Consider the following 20,890-nt stretch of genomic DNA (forward strand, 5'->3'; position numbering starts at 1 on the left):
GCGTCTATGTTCAGCTTTGTCACAAAAAAAACAAGGTTGGCATCAGCAAGTCTTATCGAAGTCACATGGGGAGGATCTTTCCTTGTATAAGCTGTTTTCTAGAACACTAATGGGTGGGAGGTTTCCTTTAACCCTCCATGTTTTCCAGGCTCACAGGACTTGGGTAAAGTTCAACATGGTCAGTGACTACATTGGTACAAAGACCAATACATTAAAATTATATATTACAAGAGTTTCTTTGACTTAAATGTTCTTTTGTTCTTTTCTCTCTGCCACCATTGTGTGGGCCCCCAAATTATCATGGATCCTGGGCACTGTCCCTAATGGATAAAACAGCCCTGATCTGAGACACAGCGAGATTGAGGGTCTCTAAGATCAAGATAGCTACAGCAGAGCTCAGACAAGAGCAACTAGGTCTAGACCTTTTTCTACACTTGTGACTATGAAGACTATGGAGAAGGCTCTGCTCAAGAGGTAGGATGAAGGTTTGGGGATGAGGGGATATGTGGGGATATTAACTTTGATGTAAGAACCTGCAGACTTAGAAGGAAAGGATTGGTGAAGGAAATTCATTAAAGAGTTGATGGCTGGGAGTGCCTTAACCATTGACTGTCACAGGCACATCATTCAGCAACATTTATTCTGTATCTCCTGCGTGCTTGGTGTCCCTGCTTTACAGAGCTTACAGTCAAGCAGGGGAGGCCAATGCACAAGCAATGGTAGTCAGTTGTGACAAGTGTAATGACAGAGGAAGCAAGGTCATTAGGAGTGAGTAGCAAGCACACCTAACCTGCAGGAGGGAAGTGAGAATCCAGAATAGAAATGAACCAGTCCCAGAGGATGCAGAAAGCGAGAGGAGTGCTCTAGTAGGAAACATTGCATGCAGCCCATGATATGTGAAGTTTAAGAGATGGAAAACCAGTGATCTTCTGTGGGCCTGGCCAAATATCCTTAATATTTTGGAAACCAGATATCAGTGAATAAAAGAAGGAGTTAAAATCTCTCCCAACCTGCTTCCAGGAGTCTTAGAATCCAAGACTAAAGAGTCAATAGGATTTGGAGGGTAAAGTCTTGTTACTGAGAAACTTTAAAAAAAAAAAAAAGGCCGGGCGCGGTGGCTCAAGCCTGTAATCCCAGCACTTTGGGAGGCCGAGGCGGGTGGATCACGAGGTCAGGAGATCGAGACCATCCTGGCTAAGACGGTGAAACCCCGTCTCTACTAAAAAAATACAAAAAAAAAACTAGCCGGGCGAGGTGGCGGGCGCCTGTAGTCCCAGCTACTCGGAGGCTGAGGCGGGAGAATGGCGGGAACCCGGGAGGCGGAGCTTGCAGTGAGCCGAGATCCGGCCACTGCACTCCAGCCTGGGCGACACAGCGACACTCCGTCTCCAAAAAAAAAAAAAAAAAAAAAAAAAAAAGCAGTGTTTCCCCACCCCACATTTTACTAAACCACCCAGTTATTCAGTTCAGGTACTCAGTCTATCCACAGCAGGCTAGGATGCTAGTTTCAATGTTGAATTTTTCACCCACTCTTGATACTTTTAATGTCTTTTCCCTATTCAGAGGCTGCATTTTTTGTTTTGTGGGTTTTTTGCTTTTGGTTAGTTGGTTGTTTGTTTTTGATAGAGTCTCGCTCTGTGTCTCAGGCTGGAGTGCAGTGGTACAATCAGGGCTAGCTGCAGCCTTGAATTCGCAGACTCAAGTGACCCTCCTGCCTCAGCCTCCAGAGGAACTGGTACTACAGGTGCACAGCCACCAAGCCTGGCTAATTTTTGTATTTTTTGTGGAGATGGAGGTCTCCTCCTATTGTCCAGGCTGGTCTCAAACTTTTGGGAGCAAGTAGTCCATTCACCTCAGCCTCCTAAAGCGCTGGGATTACAGGCATGAGCCACCATGCCCACGCAGTCTTGAGGAAAACGTTCTTCCATCTCTTATCAAAAGATCTGGGGTATACTGATTTCTTTTGCGTATATACCCAGCAGTGGAATTGCTGGATCATATGGTAGTTTTATTTTCATTTTTTTGAGGACCCTTCAAACTACTCTCCATAGTGGTTGTACTAATTTATATTGCCACCAACAGTGTATGAGGGTTCCCTTCCCTCCACATCCTTGCCAGCATTTGTTATTGCCTGTCTTAGATATGAGCCATTTGAATTTGGGTAAGATGATATCGTATTGTAGTTATGATTTGCATTTCTCTGATGATCAATGACATTGAGCACCTTTTCATATGCCTGTTTGTCATTTGTACGTCTTCTTTTGAAAAATGTCTTTTTGGTTCTTTTGTCTATTTTTATATTTATTTATTTAGAGATGGAGTTTCACTCTGTCACCCAGGTTGGAGTGCAGTGGTGTGATCTCAGCTCACTGCAGCCTCCACTTCCCAGGTTCAAGCGATTCTCCTGCCTCAGTCTCTGGAGTAGCATTGACTACAGGCACACACCACCACGCTCAACTAATTTTTGTACTTTTAGTAGAGACAGGGTTTCACCATATTGGCCAGGCTGGTCTCGAACTCCTGACCTCAAGTGATTTGCCCACCTCGCCCTCCCAAAGTGCTGGAATTACAAACGTGAGCCATTGTGCCCGGCCTTTTGCCCATTTTTAAACTGAATTATTATATTTTTTCCTATTGAGTTGTTTAAGCTCCTTAGTACTTCCACTATGGAGAATAGTTTGGAGCTTTCTCAAAAAACTAAAACTAGAACTACCACATGATCCAGCAATCCCGTTTCTAGGTATATATCCAAAAGAAAGAAAATCACTGTATCAAATAAATATCTGCACTCCCATGTTTATTGCAGCACTGTTCACAACAGCCAAGATTTTGAATCAACCTAAGTTGTCCATCAACCAATAAACGGATAAGGAAAATGTAGTACATATACAGGGTGGAGTACTATTCAGTCATAAAAAATGAGATCCTGTCATTCACAACAACATGGATGAAACTGGAGATCATTATGTTAAGTGAAATAAGTCAGGCACAAAAAGACAAACTTCATATGTTTCCACTTATTTGTGGGAGCTAAAAATTAAAACAATTGAACTCATAGAAGACAGAGAGTAGGAGGATGGTTCTCAAAGGCTGTGAAGGGTAGTCGTGGGTGGGGGAGTGGGGGGAGGTGGGAATGGTAAATGGGTAGAAAAAAACAGAAAGAATGAATAAGACCTACTATTTGGTGGAACAACAGGGTGAATGTAGTCAATAATAATTGTGCAGTTAAAAAATAACTAAAAGTACAATTGGATTGTTTGTAACACAAAGGATAAATGCTGAGGTGATGGAAACCTCATTTACCCTGATGTAATTATTACACATTGTCTGTATCAAAATATGGCATATACCCCATAAATATATACACCTACTGTGTATCCCCAAAAACAAACAAAAAGCAAAACAAAACAAAACAAACAAAAAAGGTTGAGGCCTCGTCTCTGCTAATGCCTGGGGTCAATAGTTCACGTCATCTGGGCTCTTTTGATCTAATCCCCGCTAACTCTCTCCAGCCCTGAGAGGACAGGCAACCGCAGGCTGCTGGCGAGCCTTTCCCAGCCGCCACCGCAGGTGAGAGAAGGAGGGAGGGAGGCGGCGGGTCACGGCTGCATGAGGGGAGAGCGAGTGCGCCCGGCCCTCGGGCGGCTGGGGCCAGAGCGAGCCGGGTTCGCGCGCTGCGGGGGCAGGACCGGGGCGGGGCCGGCCGGGGCTGACCGGGGCGGGGCCGGGGCCGGGACCGGTGACCCTAGGGGCGAGACCCGCCAGCTGCCGGTCCGCAGCTCAGGCCTCCGCCGCTCCGCCGCCCCTCGGCTCAGGTAAGGCAGGCACCCCCAGAGCTCAGGTCGGGCTGCCGGGTCCCAGGCTGGGGGTCTTCGTTTGCCCCTGGCTGGTGCAGCGGCGCGCCTTCCCGCCCTCAGAGCCCGGCGCAGGAGGGGACGGCCCGCGCTTGGATATAGCTGGGTGGAGAAAAAGGGTGGGCGTGCACAGCGCTCTCTCTAACCCCTTCCTTTTGCTCTAAGTTCTTGCACTTGGAAATTGGAAAAGTCCTTCTTCAAACTCTTTTCCAGATGTGGCATCAGGAGTGAACAAAGCCGCTCATCTGGCAGTATCACTACCTGTGCTCCTGGGAGGAGTCTACCCCAGATACCTTTAGGGACCTGCCTTTCACTGTTAGGATGATTTCTTGGAACTCGGGAATCGATTGAATTAATTTTATTTATTTATTTATTTTGTAAAACTTTAATTTTAGGTCGAATTAATTTTAAAGCTGAGTTCAGTTCAGGGTCAGGGAAAACGACCGGGTGGGTCTAAGCCTGCTGGGGTGTGACAGCTTGGGGCTGTGGGGACGGAGGCTGGCAAAACTTTCCTTGCTCTGCCACTTCGGCAGAGTCGGCAATAGAGACTGCGGGGACAAGACTTTCGCCACTTGTAAGACTGGATGAGAGGCAGGAAGATAAAGGGGTGACTGTCTGTACTGACAGAATCTGGAAAACGTGATGCACTGGGAATACTTCCTTTGGAAACAGGTGCTTGCTTCCTTATACCATCTTCCTCCCTTATTAAAGCATTTTTGTATCCATTTCAATACAGTTAACGATGTTCTGTTAAACAAAACGTAGGTACGTTTGTCTTTGCGCCCCCCCCACCCCGCCCCCAGTTTTGTGCTGAGTTCAAGGTCAACGATTGGAGACTAGGTCACCTGTTAGTGATCTTTTTACCTGAAGTGTTTTCCTCCAGCCCTTCCCATTGTCACATGCCAAAGAGCCATTCTTTTCTTCCCTGTTTAGCTCTCACCACTTACAAACCAGTGAAAAGGAAAGCGACCACTTCTGTCATGCAAGTAGTTGTGGTTAAGTTGGTCTTGTGCAGCTTTTTTGTAAACATCACTTGTTCCTTTGTATTTTTTTATTCCTTCAATATTAAAATGTGCCAGTAGAGTCTTCTGTAAAGAATGTGCAAGACTGTAGGAGAAAGGGGAACTGCCCTTGAAGGCGTTTAGTAAAGTGATTTTTTTAACCTAAAAATTAATATTCTGTATTGCGTTCCAATGCTTTCACTTCTTTTGGAAAAGATATTTTTAAATTATAAATATTTTGTCAAGAGAATATTAACTAGGCTGGGTGCTGTAGCTCATGCCTGTAATTCAAACACTGTGGTAGGCCAAGGAGGGTGGATCACTTGAGCTCAGGAGTTCCAGACCAGCCTTTACAACATAGCAAAACTTCATTTCTACAAAAATCAGCTGGGTGTGGTGCTGTGCATCCGTCTACTACATAATCCTAGCTACTAGGGAGCCTGAGGCAGTAGGATGACTTGAGCCTGAGAGGTTGAGGTTGCAGTGAGCGATGATTGCATGCTTCACTGCAGTCCAGCCTGGGTGAGGGAGAAAGACCCTGTGGAGAGAGGGAGAAGGGGGAAGGGAGTGGGGAGGGGAAGGAGGGGAGGGGCTCTTAAGTTTCTCCCTGTGTGTAAAATCTTCCTTTAACCGTCTACCCAATGCACTGAATGCTTTAGAAATCTGATGTTCTAGTTTACACATGCCTCCTGGAATAGAAGAGTGCATTTGACTTGTGAAATAACTTAAAGGAACCTTGAAAGTAATGGTATCAGTAAGATTTTAAGATTTCAAGTTTGTTGCATTCAGATATCTTTGTAGTTTGACAATTCACGCACTCGAAATTTCTGTTATTTAATAATAATAATGTTAGTAATAATGTTGCTCACAATGGGGGCGTCCTTTATGAATAATTCTTTTAATTTTTGTTGTTGTTGTTGAGATGGAGTCTCACTCTGCCTCCCAAGTAGGAGTGCAGTGGTGCTGTCTCAGCTTACTGCAACCTCCCGCCCCCGGACTCAAGGGATTCTCCTAACTCAGCCTCTCCAGTAGCTGGGGTTACAGGTGCCCGCCACCATGCCTGGCTAATTTTTGTATTTTTAGTAGAGATGGTGTTTTACCATGTTGACCAGGCTGGTCTCGAACTCCTGATCTCAAGTGATCCACCTGCCTCGGCCTCCCAAAGTGTTGGGATTACAGGCATGAGCCACCGTGCCCGGCCCTTTAGGAATAATTCTATCAGTACATCATAAAAGGTACCTTTCTGGAGGCCTTTTCAGTATGTATGGTTATTTTTTCCCAGTTGTTAAGCTTTCTAGATTCAATTCTTCTGTAGGCTGAATTGGAAGCAGACAGCTGTGGTGGAGACCTGGACTAAAAGTATCTATCTGTGCACTGAGGTCTAGCCCCAGGTCAGCTTTGAAGTCCTTGCAAGTCCTCTTCCTAATTGACTTTGGGAACCCAGGAGTTTCTTAATTTACATGTGTCATGTTTATCTTCAAAATGAGAGAGTTATCCTTAGTCTAAAAAGACATTTGGACCCCTTTGAACTTTCCTAAAAAATGCAAATTTTCATTTACAGAGCTAGGTATCATTGCTGTAGGGGAACACTGATCTAGAATTTGCTCTCATTTCCAGAGGGTGTCCTCACATGCTGACCACCACCTTTGCCCCACCTAACCAGTATAGTGCAGTGATTAAGAATGTGAGTTTTTCATAGACTGATGGATCTGTTTGTTTCCTAGCTCTGACCTTAGGCAAGTTACTTATGTTTTCTAAGACTCATTTTCTTCATGTTTAGAATAGTGATAATAATGCATATTGATATTATGAGGACCGCATGAAGCAATGCCCATAATGTAAGCAGCACAGTATCTACAGCTTAACATATAGTCAGTAAATGGTAGCAATTGTTTGCTTTGACACTAACTTTTCCTTTCTCTCTCTTTTTTTTTTTTTTAACAAATTTGAAATTTAACTGGGAGAAATGTAAAGCCCTACACAATAAGTGTTTAAAACAATAAGCAAGTACAGGATGAGGGAGATGTAATTTACTGAACCAGTCAACTTTTTGGTTAATTGACATTTGGTTGCTTGTGAGTGGGCAGTGAGTTGTGAGGGCCCATGTATTAGTCGTTTCTCATACTGCTCTAAGGACACTGCTCTAAGACTGGGTAATTTATAAAGAAAAGAGGTTTAACTGACTCAGATTTCCACATGGCTGGGGACCCCTCAGGAATCTTACAATCATGGCGGAAGGCACCTCTTTAAAGGGTGGCAGGAGACAGAATGAGTGCCGAGCAAAGGGGGTAGCACCTTATGAAAACATGCGATCTCGCGAGAAGTTACTCTCACGGGAACAGCATGAGGGAAACCATCCCCATGATTCAATTACCTCCCACTGGGTCCCTCCCACCACGTGTGGGGATTATGGGAACTACAATTGAAGATGATATTTGGGTGGGGATGAAGCCAAACCATATTAGCCCTGAAAGCTCATATGATTTTAGATCGCTTTAGTATAAATGAGAACGCATATCTATAGCCAAGGATATTTTTTTTCCGTCTGTCTTTTGCTCTTTGTGTGTACTTCAGAGTTACTCTCAAGATGAACATTTACAAACTGACTTGTCTGGGACAAGAAAGAGGAGTGAAGAGAGGCAGCTCTTGAAGCCATACCATATTCATGCATAATGAATACGTTAATTCTCTGACTTCCCTTTCAATATTTTTGATGTATTGTTATATGTAAAGCTCGCTGCCAGCAGAGTGCAAAAGAGAAAAAGAACCCCCCGCCCCCCTACCCTGGCCTCCTGCCCTCTAAGCATACATTCATGGAATGGTTCAGGTAGCAGGAATAATTAGAGCAGAGTAATAAGTGCTCTGATAAAAGTAGCAAAGGGGAGGCTGAGAGTTGAGGAGTGCTAAATATCCACCAGGGCAAGCTCAAAGCAGTGAAAATTTAGTTCTAGTTTTGAAATTTCCAGTTTTGTGGACGTTTGCCAGGTGTAAGTACTGAGAAAAAGCACTTCAGGTTAAGGCAGAAGTTTATGTGAAGGGATGCTGGGGAGAGAGAACATGACAACTGCAAATCATGGCAAACTGGGTCCCATCTTTTACTGACTATGGGACCTTAGCAAATTGACCTCTGAGCTATAGTTTCCTCATGTGTAAAATGGAGATCTTATTATTATTTTACATTATTAGGTAGTGATTTAATCTTCAAGCCTAGCCTATAAGAGTATCTAGCTGACAACACAGTTGGAAGACTTAGTTGTATATAAAACACTAACCTACCTGGTGCAACCAAAGTTGTGCCTTCCATCCCTCTCATTCTCTTGTTTAGAGACAGGGGAACACTACTCTAAATCGAGATGGGATTTAAGCCTTTCATGCATATTACAAAAGCAGGCCAAGAAACGTTTTAACTGTTCTTGTTGTTTAGAATGAAATATGAGATTTTATGCTTCCACCACCACTAACCTTCTTTTCCAACCACTGTAAACTTTCTTTTTACTAAGGCTATGTTGTTAGCCTATGTTTTGGGGCCAGGCTCTGTGAAAGGAGTTCCTCCGTCTTTGAGTTGTTCTCTTGCTGGAGAAGTCCACATTCTTACATTTACATGGTAAGAACTGTGGCCATTTTTTTGGGCCATGTTTCCTGCCCCAGCCATTGCTTCAGTTTGAGCTGTTGAACTGACTCTTAGAAAACATTTTGATGTGGAGGGTGTAGTAAAAACTGATTCATTACTTTGGGGCACTAACATGCAAACTGAGCATTTTGGAAGGAATTTGTTATAGAATTTTACACTTTTGTGATTTTCCTTTAGTATTGTTAGCTTTTAAAATCCTTCTATATTTGGAAGAACTTGCCTCAAAATTCCAACTTGATCACACGTGAGTTTTTCCTCTTGCAAAGATTGTGCCAATTTGCTGAATAATTAAATACTTAGAGTTTTCTCCTTTAGGTCATTTTCTCTACATGGATTTCAAAGAGAAGACCTTATGCAGTGTTTTTGCAATGCCCTCAACAATGGAAAAATTCTACATTCCATGTAGGCAGTAGTAGACAGTAAGAGAATTTAATTACTTTAGGCTTTGGTCATTTGAGGTTAGGGTGCCTGGGTAGGCCTGTTGGCTATGGAAGGCCCAGATCAGGCCAGGGATTGGTTCTTCCTAGATCATGAAGACCTATCATGAGTAAGAGCTTTTTGTGGGAATTGTTCTTTTTGGTCATTCATTCATTCAGTATATTTTGCTTCAATTCATTAATTAATTTGAGTATTTCATTGATTGTGTTATACATGTGGATGGGGATGCCGAGATAGATTCAAGTCTCTGAGATAGATTCAATTAGACTCTAATTTGAATAAGAATTACTTTGGAGAACTAGTTTAAATTCAGATTCTTGCACTTTATCCCTTAAAAGCTCTGATTCATTTCATCCAGTGTGGGGCCTAGGAATCTGCATTTTAATAAGCCTCACAGGTGATTCTGATGCTGCTGGGAGCTTTCTTCTTTTTTTAACCAATTTTTTCCCCAGCATCAGTGTACACATTTACACAGACTTTTTGGAGAACAGTATAATCTCTCTGTCTAGGGCTTGTTATATCTGGTCAAATATCTAGACAAATCTAAATTCTGGTTCACTCTCTGCTTTTAACCAAGTCAGTGTACCTTTATGTTGCTTTTTTAATTTGTAAAATAGGGACTTGAACTAGATGTCTGTAAATTTCCATGCTGTTCCTTAATGTGATGCTTTTCTTTGTTTTAAATATAAATCCAGTAAAAAGTATGCTTTGAACAGTCACAAATTAAAGTCATTCTTTGAATAAATGCACTGTTGAGTGATATCTACCCAAAGCCCTGTGAAATCCATATACTCCTTAGGGTATCAGTACCCCTACTTTTTGTTACCACTTTCTTATGTTAAGAGGAATCATGAATTTCAGAATGGGGAAGTGAGAAGGTGTGGTTGATAGAGACTACCTTTTCTATTAGAGACTGAGCTATGCGCCCCACTTTATTAGACGGCATATGTAAATTACCAGCTGAATGTTTCAGTAATTGGACTTCCTTGGAGAAACTCTTCTTGATCTCCTCCCAGCAGGGTTAAGTGCAGCCTCTGCTGCACTCTCTACCTGCTTTGTGGGAACCAGGCCTACCCTTTCTCTCTCTGCAGTAATGGAGGCCCCATGATCTATCAGCATCATAGGACAGGAAGTGGGGCCTTCATCTCGTTCTCAAAAGGAGAACAGAGTCAAGAACACAGTAGGTGCTTCATAAATCTGTGTTAAATGAATTAACTGCCACTTCCCAAACCACTGTTAAGACAAAATTGCTTTATTTTCTGTAATGCGTTGCATAGTTTTCTCCTTTCTTAAATGTGCAAAACCCTGTGCTAATTCTATATGCCTGCTTTTGAGAATCTGTATGCCTGCTTTTGAGAAATACAATGTATTTACCTGTAATTATTATTTAAAATTGAAAATAAAAAGAATTTGTAATAGCATCATCAATTTTTGGTTAAGGGAAATAACGAATGTGATCCCTACTAACCCGTTATGCCACATAGGCACACTGATAATTATTTCTCCTCTTCTTGAGGAACTGGGATGTAAGCATTTAAAGTATCTTCTTTATATGCATTTTGATTTCCTATTGAACAAAAAAATGTAAACAGGAAGGACTTCATTCTTTTTTCCATTGAGATCACAGAGATAAACCAAGTTAGAGCAACTCTCTTGAATAGCTAATAGCTGTCGCCTGGGGAAGAAGAAAATTATTTTCTGCCTTCCATGTTGATGTATATAGAACATGTGTTCTGAGTAGCTGCTATTTTCACTGCCTCTTTTTCCAGTTGAGGTGCAACATAAACTATTTTAATTAATATTGTGTCACCAAAAGGAGTTGAAATAGCCAATTGAATTCTGCCAAGATAGAGTCTTTTGATGAAAACATATCTTTATTGATTGTGGATGAAGAAAATCATTCTTAAAATGAAATCCAGAGAAAAATCATATCCCTCAGAGAAAATTTCTGAGTGGCAGGCTAAGATTAACATCATAAAATTGAATTTGTGCTGCAAGCCTTTGATGCAATCAGCAGCTGGGAGATGCTGTTGCCCTTGCTGTGCTCTCTCTGATTGGGGTGAATTATTGTGTGGAATGAAATAAGTGTTTCTTGTGTTCCTCCTCCTAGAAATACAAACAAGGTATTACCAGGTAGTTTCTTGCTAGTTAAAATGGATTGGATCGATTCTAGGCCTCTCAGGCTCTTCTACACCCATGAACTATAGGTGTTGGATATTTATTTATGCCCTAGGGACAGAATTTCTTTATATCACTGGACAGTGACATCTTTGGTTAGTAGAAATCAAGCAGAGAAGAGGGATCCCCTTTACCAGGGATTTTTTTTTTTCTTCTTAGAATAAGCAGAGGCCAGGATGTTTTAGAAAGTGCTATAGTGCCACATATTGCCTGGTTTTTGTTGGCCTGTAGGTTCAGGCAAGCCCTTTCCTGTCTCCCTCTGCTACCTCTTATGTCATAAACTGCATTGAAATCACCCCAATGTGGAAACCTCACATTGTGTATTATGAATCATTTTCCATGACACTAGTGTTACAATGAGCTTTGTAGTGTTTTTGTATTAAGTTCTGATGCTTTGAAAACACTCTGGCCCATGCATACACTTCCACATATATAATGAATAAGTTTTATAGATTAAGACTCTTAGACTAAAGAGTGTTTGTGGATGCCATGTCACTCTTAGACTAAAGAGTTATTTGGCATCCTAACCACCCTTGTGGTTGAATTTAAGTTGTGTTTATTTTGTTTTGTTTCATTTTCTTTAAAGAAATAGGTGGACTGGCTTGTCTGTATGGAAGTATAAACAGATGATGATGTCATCATTATGAACTCTTATTTTCAAGGCCTTTAAGAAATGGGATGGGCTTTGAGGTCATACAAATCTAGGGATGTAATCCTAGCCGGAGGATTTAGATTTACCAAGCCTTCTTTACCTAATAACAGTGGTGTGTTAATGGTAGGTGTGTAGATTACTTGAGAAAATGCATAGGAAAGCCACCAGCACAAGGTCTACAACACAATTGGCATTCAGTAAACACTTGTTGAATTGAGCATATAACCCTGTGCCTTAACACTGAGGAAAAGAAGCAAGGACAGTGAAGATAGAAGGTGGGATGTGTTTAGGAAGAAGGGAAAGGAGGAAGAACTAGGACTAGAGAAAATTTTGAATAATAAAGTGGTGAGATAGGGAACTATGAAACAGAGGTGGGACTTGTCTTGGCTCATGACAGAAAATCCACAAAGATGTTCACAAGGGCTACAAAGGCTACAGTTCCTACAGATTATGAGCCTCAAATCCTATACTTCCTCTACCACTTTTTCCAAACCACCTTGGGATTCTGCATTCATAGCCTTGCTGGTGAAAGTCTGTTTTGGCCTAGTTTCTGCAAGAATCCTTTAGTGCAAAAGATGAGTTTAAAGTCTTTCCTGGCAGGTGTTCCTGGTTGGTAGGACAGAGTCAGAAAACACTAGAATCGTGGGCATTAGGGAGGATTCTCCAAATAGGCCTTGTCCATATAGGCCTATATTCCTGCCTATGGGAGTGCCTGCCATTTGCTTATTCTGGGAGGAAAAAAGGATTGTTATAATTACAGTGGACTGACTTCCAGTGTCAACTTGTGCTGAAACTGAAAGAAGGGAAGTAGATGTCAGGGCCAAGGAAGAAGATAACTAGTCCTTGGAAGAACACAGGATTTTTCCACGAGAAGCCAAAGTGTAAGGGATGACCCGTTGACAGCCATGGGAGTGAAACTTGCTTTGCTGTTGTGCCTTGGAAATGCTTCTACCAACCTCCTTTACGTTGGTTCTTTACGTACTTAGGATTTGACTTATAGGTTGTGAATTCCTAGAGGGCAGAAACTTGTGTTTTTTTGTCTTTCATTTAGTAGGGCTTTACTAGATACTAATTATCGAATTAATAAATGAATACATTCTTTTCTTAAGGAGCCGATAATGTAGATGGAAAGGAGATTTATTACACAAAGAGGTAGAGAATAGATTTTGGTATATGACCAACTGTGTGATTCATACTGAAATTTAAATATATGTTTCAGGAATTGGTACATGTGTTACTGAAATCTACATTCTGACTCGAAAGAAACAAAGTCTGTCAAATGCTGTATTACTTTTCTAGGAATGTATAACAAAGTACCACACACTGGGTGACTTACACAACAGAAATGTAGTCTCACAGTTCTGGAGGCTGGAGGTCTGAAATCACAGTGTCAGCAGGGTTGGTTCCTTCTGAAGCAGAGATGAAGATTCTGTCCCATGTCTCACTTAGCTTCTGGTGGTTTGCTGTCAATCTTTGGTGTTCCTTGGCCTGTAGAAGTCACCCCAACCTCTGCCTTCACCTTTACCTGACTTTCTCTGTGTGTGTGTCTGTCTGCACATTTCCTTGTTTTATATGACAACCAGTCAGACTGGATTAGGAGTTCACCCCAATCCAGTATTACCTCATCCTCAATTAATTATATCCACTATGGACCCCTGTCCAAATACGGTCATACTCGGAGGTACTCTGAGTTAGGGCTTCAACATATAAATTTTGGATAGGCTCAATTCAACTCATATTAGATGAGAATGTGGTAGATTTTTGAAAAAAATCAAATTGTTTTTTAAATTTAAATTATTTTACTTTGCCAATTTGATACTTTTGAAGTTTTATCTTTATCTTTCCTACTTAATTCACTTCATAGATGGGATCTACTGTAAGTTAGGAATGATAGAATGAAGAATTATAAATGACAAGAATTTCATTTATCTTAGTATTGTTTACTTAGCAGGATTTACATACAGATTTTGAGATTTTAAAAGCCTTCTGATAATAGAGTAATATTTATTGAATGCTTACTAATTAATTAATGATTTTCAAGGATTATTTACTCACATCAACCGTATTAGATTGATATTATTTATCCTCATTTTATTGATAAAAATCTAACACAGAGTTGTAAAGTAACTTTCCCAAGGACATAGAATGGTAGAGTTGGCATTTGAATCCAGGCTTACTGACTGGAGGGCCTGACTCATTGGTACATGCTGTATCCTTACTCATTACAGCCAGTTACAATAGATAGTTGATCCCCTTCTATGGATGACCAAATAAGCTCGTTGGGTCACAGAACCAGCAAATGTATAAGATTTGTGATTTAAACTTAGGCATTACAGGCATATCTTGGAGATATCATGGGTTCTATTGTAGGTTTGATTCCAAGCCTCTCTAATAAAGTGAATATTGCAATAAAGCAAGTCACACAATTTATTTTGGATTCCCAATGCATATCAAAGCCTATTAAGTATGCAATAATATAATATCTAAAGTAACAATGTGCGTATTGTGATTAGAAATACCTTATTGCTAAAAAGTGCAAATGATCATCTGAGCCTTCTGCAAGTTGTACTTCTTGCTGGAGGAGGGTCTTGCCTCCATGTTGATGGCTGCTAATTGATTAGGGTGGTGGTTTGCTGGAGTTTGGGGGTGGTTCTGGCAATTTCTTAAAATATGACAATAATGAAGTTTGCTGCATTGACTCTTCCTTTCATGAAAGTTTTTTTTTTTTTTTTTTTTTTTTAAGGAGTCTCACTATGTTGCCCAGGCTGGTCTCAAACTCCTGGCCTCAGGAAATCCTCATACCTCAGCCTCTCGAGTAGCTGGGATTACAGGCATATGTCACTGTGCTCAGACCTTTTGTGAAGGATTGCTCTGTAGCATGTGATGCTGTCTGATAGCATTTTACCTACAGTAGAACTTTTTCCAAAATTGGAGTCAATACTTTTAAACCCTGCTACTTTACCAGCTAAGTTTGTGTAGTATTCTGAATGTTTTGTTTTCATTTCAACTATGTTCATAGCATCTTCACCAGGAGTAGATTCCATCTCAGAAAACCACCTTCTTTGCTCATTCATAAGAAGCAGCTTCTCATCCATTTACATTTTATCAAGACCTTGTAGCAATTCAGTCCCTCTTCAGACTCTACTTTTAATTCTAGTTCTCTTGCTCTTTCTACCACGTCTGCAGTTACTTCCTGCACTGGAATTTTGAATCTCTCCAAGTCATCTATGAGGGTTGGAGTCAACTTCTTCTCAACTCCTGTTGATGTTAATATTTTGACCTCCTGCTGTGAATCACAAATGTTCTCAAGGCATCTAAAGTGGTGAATCCTTTCCAGAAAGTTTTCAATTGACTTTGTCCAGGCATATCAGAGGAATCTCTACCCATGGCAGTGGTAGCCTCACAAATCGTATAGCTTAAATAATAAGAGTTGAAAGTCAAAATTACTCTTTGATCCATGGGCTGTAGAATGGATATTATGTTAGCAAGCATGAAAACAGCATTAATCTCTTGTGCATCTCAGAGCTCTTGGTTGACTTGGTGCATTGTCAATGAACAGTAATGTTTTAAAAGGATTTTTTTTTTCTTTTTCTGAGCAGTGGATCTCAACAATGAGCATAAAATACTCAGTAAACTATTCTGTAAATACATGTTTTGTCATCCAGGCTTTCTGGTTCCATATACAGAGCACAGGCATTATTCTTAAGGGCCCTAGAATTGTTAGAATGGTAAATGAGCATTGGCCTCAACTTAAAGTCACCAGCTGCATTAGCCCCTAACAAGAGAGTCAGCTTGTCCTTTGAAGCTAGGCATTGACTTCTCCATTCTAGCTAGCAAAGTCCTAGATGGCATCTTCTGCCAATAAAAAGGCATTTCATCTACATTGAAAATCTGTTGTTTAGTGTAGCCACCTTCATTAATTATCTGAGCTTAGATCTTCTAGATCACTTTCTGTAGCTTCTCCATCAGCACTTGCTGCTTCATCTTGCACTTTCATGTTATGGAGAAGGCTTCTTTCCTTCAATCTCATGAACTCAGCTAGCTTCCAGCTTTTCTACTGCAGCTTCCTCACTTCTTTTAGCCTTCATAAAATTGAAGAGAGTTAGAGTGCTGCTCTGAATTAGTGTTTGACTTAAGGGAATGTTGTGGCTGGTTTGATCATCTTTCCTGATCATTAAAACTTTCTGCATATCAGCAAATGTTTTGGTCTCTGGTCATTCATGTATTCACTGTAGTAGCACTTTCAGTTTCCATCAAAAACTTTTCCTTTGCATTCACAATTTAGCTAATGGGCTGGTGTAAAAGGCCTAGCTTTAGACCTGTCTTGACTTTCAACATGTCTTCCTCACTAAGCGTAATCATTTCTGACTTTGATTTAAGGTGAGAAAAGTACAACTCTTCCTTTCATTTGAACACTTAGAGGCCATTATAGAATTATTACTTGACCTAATTTTAATAGTGTTTTGTTTCAGGGAACAGAGAAGACTGAGGAGAGAGAGAGAGATAGGGGAATGGCCAGTTGGTGGAACAGTCAGAACAAAAGCTTAATTTACCAATTAAGTTTATCATCTTATATGGGTATAATTTGTGGCACCCCAAAACAATTACAGTGGTGATATTTATGATCACAGACCACCACAACAGATATAATAAAAATGACAAAGTTTGAAATATTATGAGAATTACCAAAATGTGATGCAGAGACATGAAGTGAGCACATGCTGTTGGAAAAAATGGTGCCTATAGATTTGCTTGAGGCAGGGTGGCCACAAAACTTGAATTTGTAAAAAAAAAAAACCACAATTATCTGAGAAGTATAATAAAACGAAGTTTTATTCCCTCACCTGGGGGAAATCCTTCCCAATTTTGACTTCAAGTTCTAATTGTGTTCCCTCCCTGGAGACTCTTGCATTTACATTAACACAGCACCTATCACACTATGGGATGACTTAGGGCAGGCCTGCCTTCTTAGACACCAGTAAACTCCTTGAGGTTTGTGACTTTCTTTGTCTCTCTTGTCCACATCCCTAGAATCCTTGCACAGTCTCTGACATGTAGCAGATAATGAATATTTTTAAACTAAATATATGTAAACAAAGGCAAAGGGACCAAAGAAGAGAAATCAGTTGAAGTCAAAATAAATAAGTATTAATAAAGGAAGTCATTGAGTTGTCAGAAGATGAAATCTGGAATAAAGGTAAAAGGGTTATCAGAGGAGACTAGTGTGGATATCTCAGAAGAAAATAATCGTAAAAATAAGAGAAAGTGATGGAATGTTGAAGTAATGAGGAAGCTCGTGTGTGAGAGACTTGATTTTCTTGGTTAATTGAAAGAAAGGATCATCAACTAGGAGTGCTGGGATATGAGGAATTACCTGTTAGGGTGGAATTTTGAAAGGTAGAAGAAAGGATTTGACTATGACAGAGGATGAAAGCCACGTTTCCCAATGTGATTTTAGGTAGTACATACCAAGTATTTATGTCAATAGATAAGTATTTCTTTTAATGTGTGTTTTGAAAAATATAACCTGTACATTAAACCTCACGATTTTATGGACACTTATGATTAAGGTGATTCCAAAAAAAATATACTTATGTAGCTTAATTTCTTCTTACCTAAGTTTAATTAATACATAAGGCAAGTTAATTTAAAGAGAGATATTAGACAAACAGTTTTCCAGATTGTTTTTGGATATGGGAAAGAAAAACATGACTCAAGACCAGAAATAGGTTTGCAGAATTTGTACACACACAAAACAATTGTTTTGTCTAGTAGCATGAATATGTAGTTAAAATTAATCAAAAGATGACTCCATGGTAGGTACTTTAAGGACAGGGATGGTGTTTTTCTGTTCTTTGTGTTCTCTGCAGCCCAACTAACCACATGGCTATATTTAGTTCTCAATACATATTTGTTGAATTTAATTAAGAATGGTTTAGGACAATGGTATTTTTTGTTTATGTTAGCCACATCTAAGTAAAAAAGAAATGACTTGCACTGTAAATAGAGGGTTAAATGTGGTATAAGCCAAATACATATCCCCTTCTTAAAGCCTGAACTTTGAGCTTTAGACAAGGGGATTGTAGTTTCTTGAGTTTGTTTGTGCACTAATTGAATATAAATAAAAGTGAAGTTACCACCCAGAAAGAATTGAATTGTTCTCTCATATTTCTCTTACCACATCTAATGCTCATCTCCTTGACAATGACTGCAAGTAGACACACTTAGCCTTCCTTTGAATGTGTCAGCTCTGTTGCACTACAGCTTATTGAGAGAGAAGGTGAAGTCTGAAGGTAATACTCTGTGAAAATCTTCAACTGACAAGTCTGGAAGAGCTGTGAACTGTGATGGAAACCTCATCCATGTAGTGAAAGAGATGTGATTTCTTGGCTGTTTTGCTTTATACGTATTCCAGGTCATGAGTGTTTGGAATTCAGAGATTAATTTGCACATCTGTTTAATTCCTCCTTTGATCTGTGGGCTGTTTCAGCTTTGACTTTACCTGCTAAGGTATTCTCTATCTAAAACACATTATTTTCTAGAGTTTACTAAGTAGCAGTTAATTACTCAGTGACAACATTTTTGCAGGAGCTTGGCGTTGATGTTGGTTAGGAGTTAATTCTGAAATAGTCATGTTCCAGTGGGTTGACCAGACAGAATGTTATGTGTTATTTAAATATGCCTTGGACGCTCTTTGACCTTGTAGAATTTTTTTTTTTTTTTTTTTTTTTTTACCTTTTCTAAGGAGTGATCTAATTGCAATCTGTTGATAAAATAATAACTTCGGCTTCAGAGGCATTTTCAAATAGATTTTGGGTAGACAGGGCTTCTGCTGAGACCCATGCCAGCTTGGATTGGCATGTTCTCATGGACTGAAGTCAGGCTCTATGGACTGCAGAGCCTGCTTGCTTCATAGTCTGCTGTGGTTAAAGTAGATCTCATTCTGGCCTACCTGAACACCCAGTTACTTTCTCCAGCTTTCTTCAGTTTCCTTGAGTTCCTTGTTCCTTCATAAAGCTCAACTTTGCCCTCTCCCAAGCTGTTTCCACTTACTAGCTAGCTGTGTGACACTGGCCAAACCACCTTACTCTGCTCTCCAATCTATTCATTTGTTTTATAAAGCTTATTAGGGTAAATTTATAATACATTTAATAAACTGCACACTTTTAAAGTGCACAATTCCAAATTGAGTATACAATTTTCACACCAAAGTTCTTTTTATCTCCACCTAAACTCAAAATTTAAAAGCAAAACTCCCTCCAGGGCTAAAGATGACCAAGGTATGTTTTCTGAAAAAAAAAAAAAAAAAAATCTTTAAGTCATTCATCTTTGTCCTTCACAGTGCCTATGAGTTTTGAAGAAAGTAGGTGGGATTCTTCTCCACTTAAGAGAGAGAATTCACAGAGGTCACATAACTGTAAGTGGCAGATCTGAGATTCAAACCCAGGCCTATTTTATCTCAAAGCTCATCTTATTCACTGCTCTACTATATTTACTTTCCTCTTAGTGTTTATTCTGGTTAGGATGTTATTGTTAAAATGCATGCATTGTAACCAGGGACTTTATCCTTGTGTTTCTAGTGGGCTGTCCTCAGTCCAGGGGTTTGAGATTTGTCTATGTTTGTGAGGTTGGTAAAGCAGACTCAGTGTCTGGGTGTGTCCCTGAAGACAGATATTTATGACAAGGGTAAACAATTCCAGTGTCCAGTAGACACCACCCACAAAACCACATTTGCATCATTATTCTGCTACCCTCAGACAAGTCAGAAAGGTAAAAACAAATTGTTACGGGGAAGAAGATGAAGGTGGGCTGGAGGACGGGAGCTGTGATGGCGTGTTGTTGTTCCTTGTTCTTGCCAGGTATTGTATTTATGGAGAGAGGATCAGGAAGTGTCAGTTTAGCTTTTAAAGGCAATGAAGGCCATGTTGGAGCCTGGATGAATAAGAGGTTTATTACTCTTGTTTTGTTTGACTTTTTTTTTTTAAAGAACAACTAAAATATCAAAGGAATTTCACATTGCAAATCCCTAAGAATTTCTGATGGTCATGACAGGGACATCTTTGCAATTGTGTGCAAGGAGCAAGTTCCAGATGGGCTGTTGATAGACCTGGTTCAATTTCTGTCTCAGCCACTCATTTCTTTGGTTACTTTGGCCAAGTAACCAACTTCCCTGGGCCTTCATTTATTCATCTATAGAAGGAAGGAGTGGTAATTGTGATTTACAAGGCTCCCTTTTGTCTTCAGCTTAGAGATACCAGAGACCCTACTATGCCTACAGGTCCCAGTTATATTTGAATTTCAGATGAACAGTACATCTTTTCTATAAGCATGTCTCATACAATAAACAACATTTTTTAGTGTAACCATGTCGCAAATATTACATAGTATATACTATACAAAAATTATTTGTTATTCATCTGAAATTCAAATTTTGCTAGGCATTTTGTATCTTTATTTGCTAAATCTGGCAACCCTAATTTGGCTCGGAGTCATTGATTTAAAGATCATCATAGAGTTTAGAAGAAAATAATAACAAATTGTGTATTTTCATAGCCAAATATTCCAGCATATAGCCACTGTATTTTCAAGAAAAGAAATTGTAGTGTCTTTACTGTAAAAGTAAAGGAGGGAAATCTCACACTCTCAAAGGTATTTCTAGAAAGTGATAGTCATAATTTCTATCCACAGTACAAAATTATAGTGATTCATTGCCTCATCCAGTCAATTCATTCCATATGCTGAGTGCTGATTATGAAGAAGGAATAGTGATAAAAGTTATCTACAGAGAGTCACCTATACTCCCATCAGTTCTCCAAGGTAGTTATTTTTTTTTCCATTTTATAAATAAGAAAACTGAGGCTCAAAGAATATTTCAAGTTTCTAAGGTGTGGGAAAGGAAGGCAAAAATTTATCTGACTCATTCTATTAATATTTTCTTGCCTTTTTTCTTTACAATAAAGTATATATTGAATTAAAATAATACAAATAGTGATATGCTGGATACAACCCAATGAGGAACCCAGAATCAGAAACTTTATATTTCTGTGTATTTTATTAGAACACGAAGAGAGGAACTGGGGTGGTTACGTTCCCCAGAATATGCTTCTCCCAGAGCAACAGTATGCTCTGGTCCTAG

At 39.9% G+C, this 20,890-nt stretch overlaps 1 protein-coding gene across 5 annotated transcripts in view; it reads left to right on the forward strand.

The window, feature by feature from the left end:
- The first annotated feature begins 244 nt into the window (after nucleotides 1-244).
- WDR72 (WD repeat domain 72) overlaps nucleotides 245-20,890 on the forward strand; it is a 244,968-nt gene continuing 224,322 nt past the window's right edge. For 3 of the 5 annotated variants that reach the window (XM_033190064.1, XM_033190068.1, XM_033190065.1), the window contains exons 1-2: nucleotides 3,734-3,815; nucleotides 4,388-4,526. In XM_033190064.1, the coding sequence (XP_033045955.1) occupies nucleotides 4,497-4,526 (30 nt within the window). In that variant the 5' untranslated portion in view covers nucleotides 3,734-3,815; nucleotides 4,388-4,496. Of the gene's footprint in view, nucleotides 475-3,733; nucleotides 3,816-4,387; nucleotides 4,527-20,890 lie in introns of those variants that run through there. The other 2 variants (XM_033190066.1, XM_033190067.1) reach the window with 2 other exon arrangements.

The sequence above is a fragment of the Trachypithecus francoisi genome, unplaced genomic scaffold, assembly GCF_009764315.1.
Source record: "Trachypithecus francoisi isolate TF-2019V2 unplaced genomic scaffold, Tfra_2.0 Lachesis_group3, whole genome shotgun sequence".
NCBI classification, from domain to species: domain Eukaryota; kingdom Metazoa; phylum Chordata; class Mammalia; order Primates; family Cercopithecidae; genus Trachypithecus; species Trachypithecus francoisi.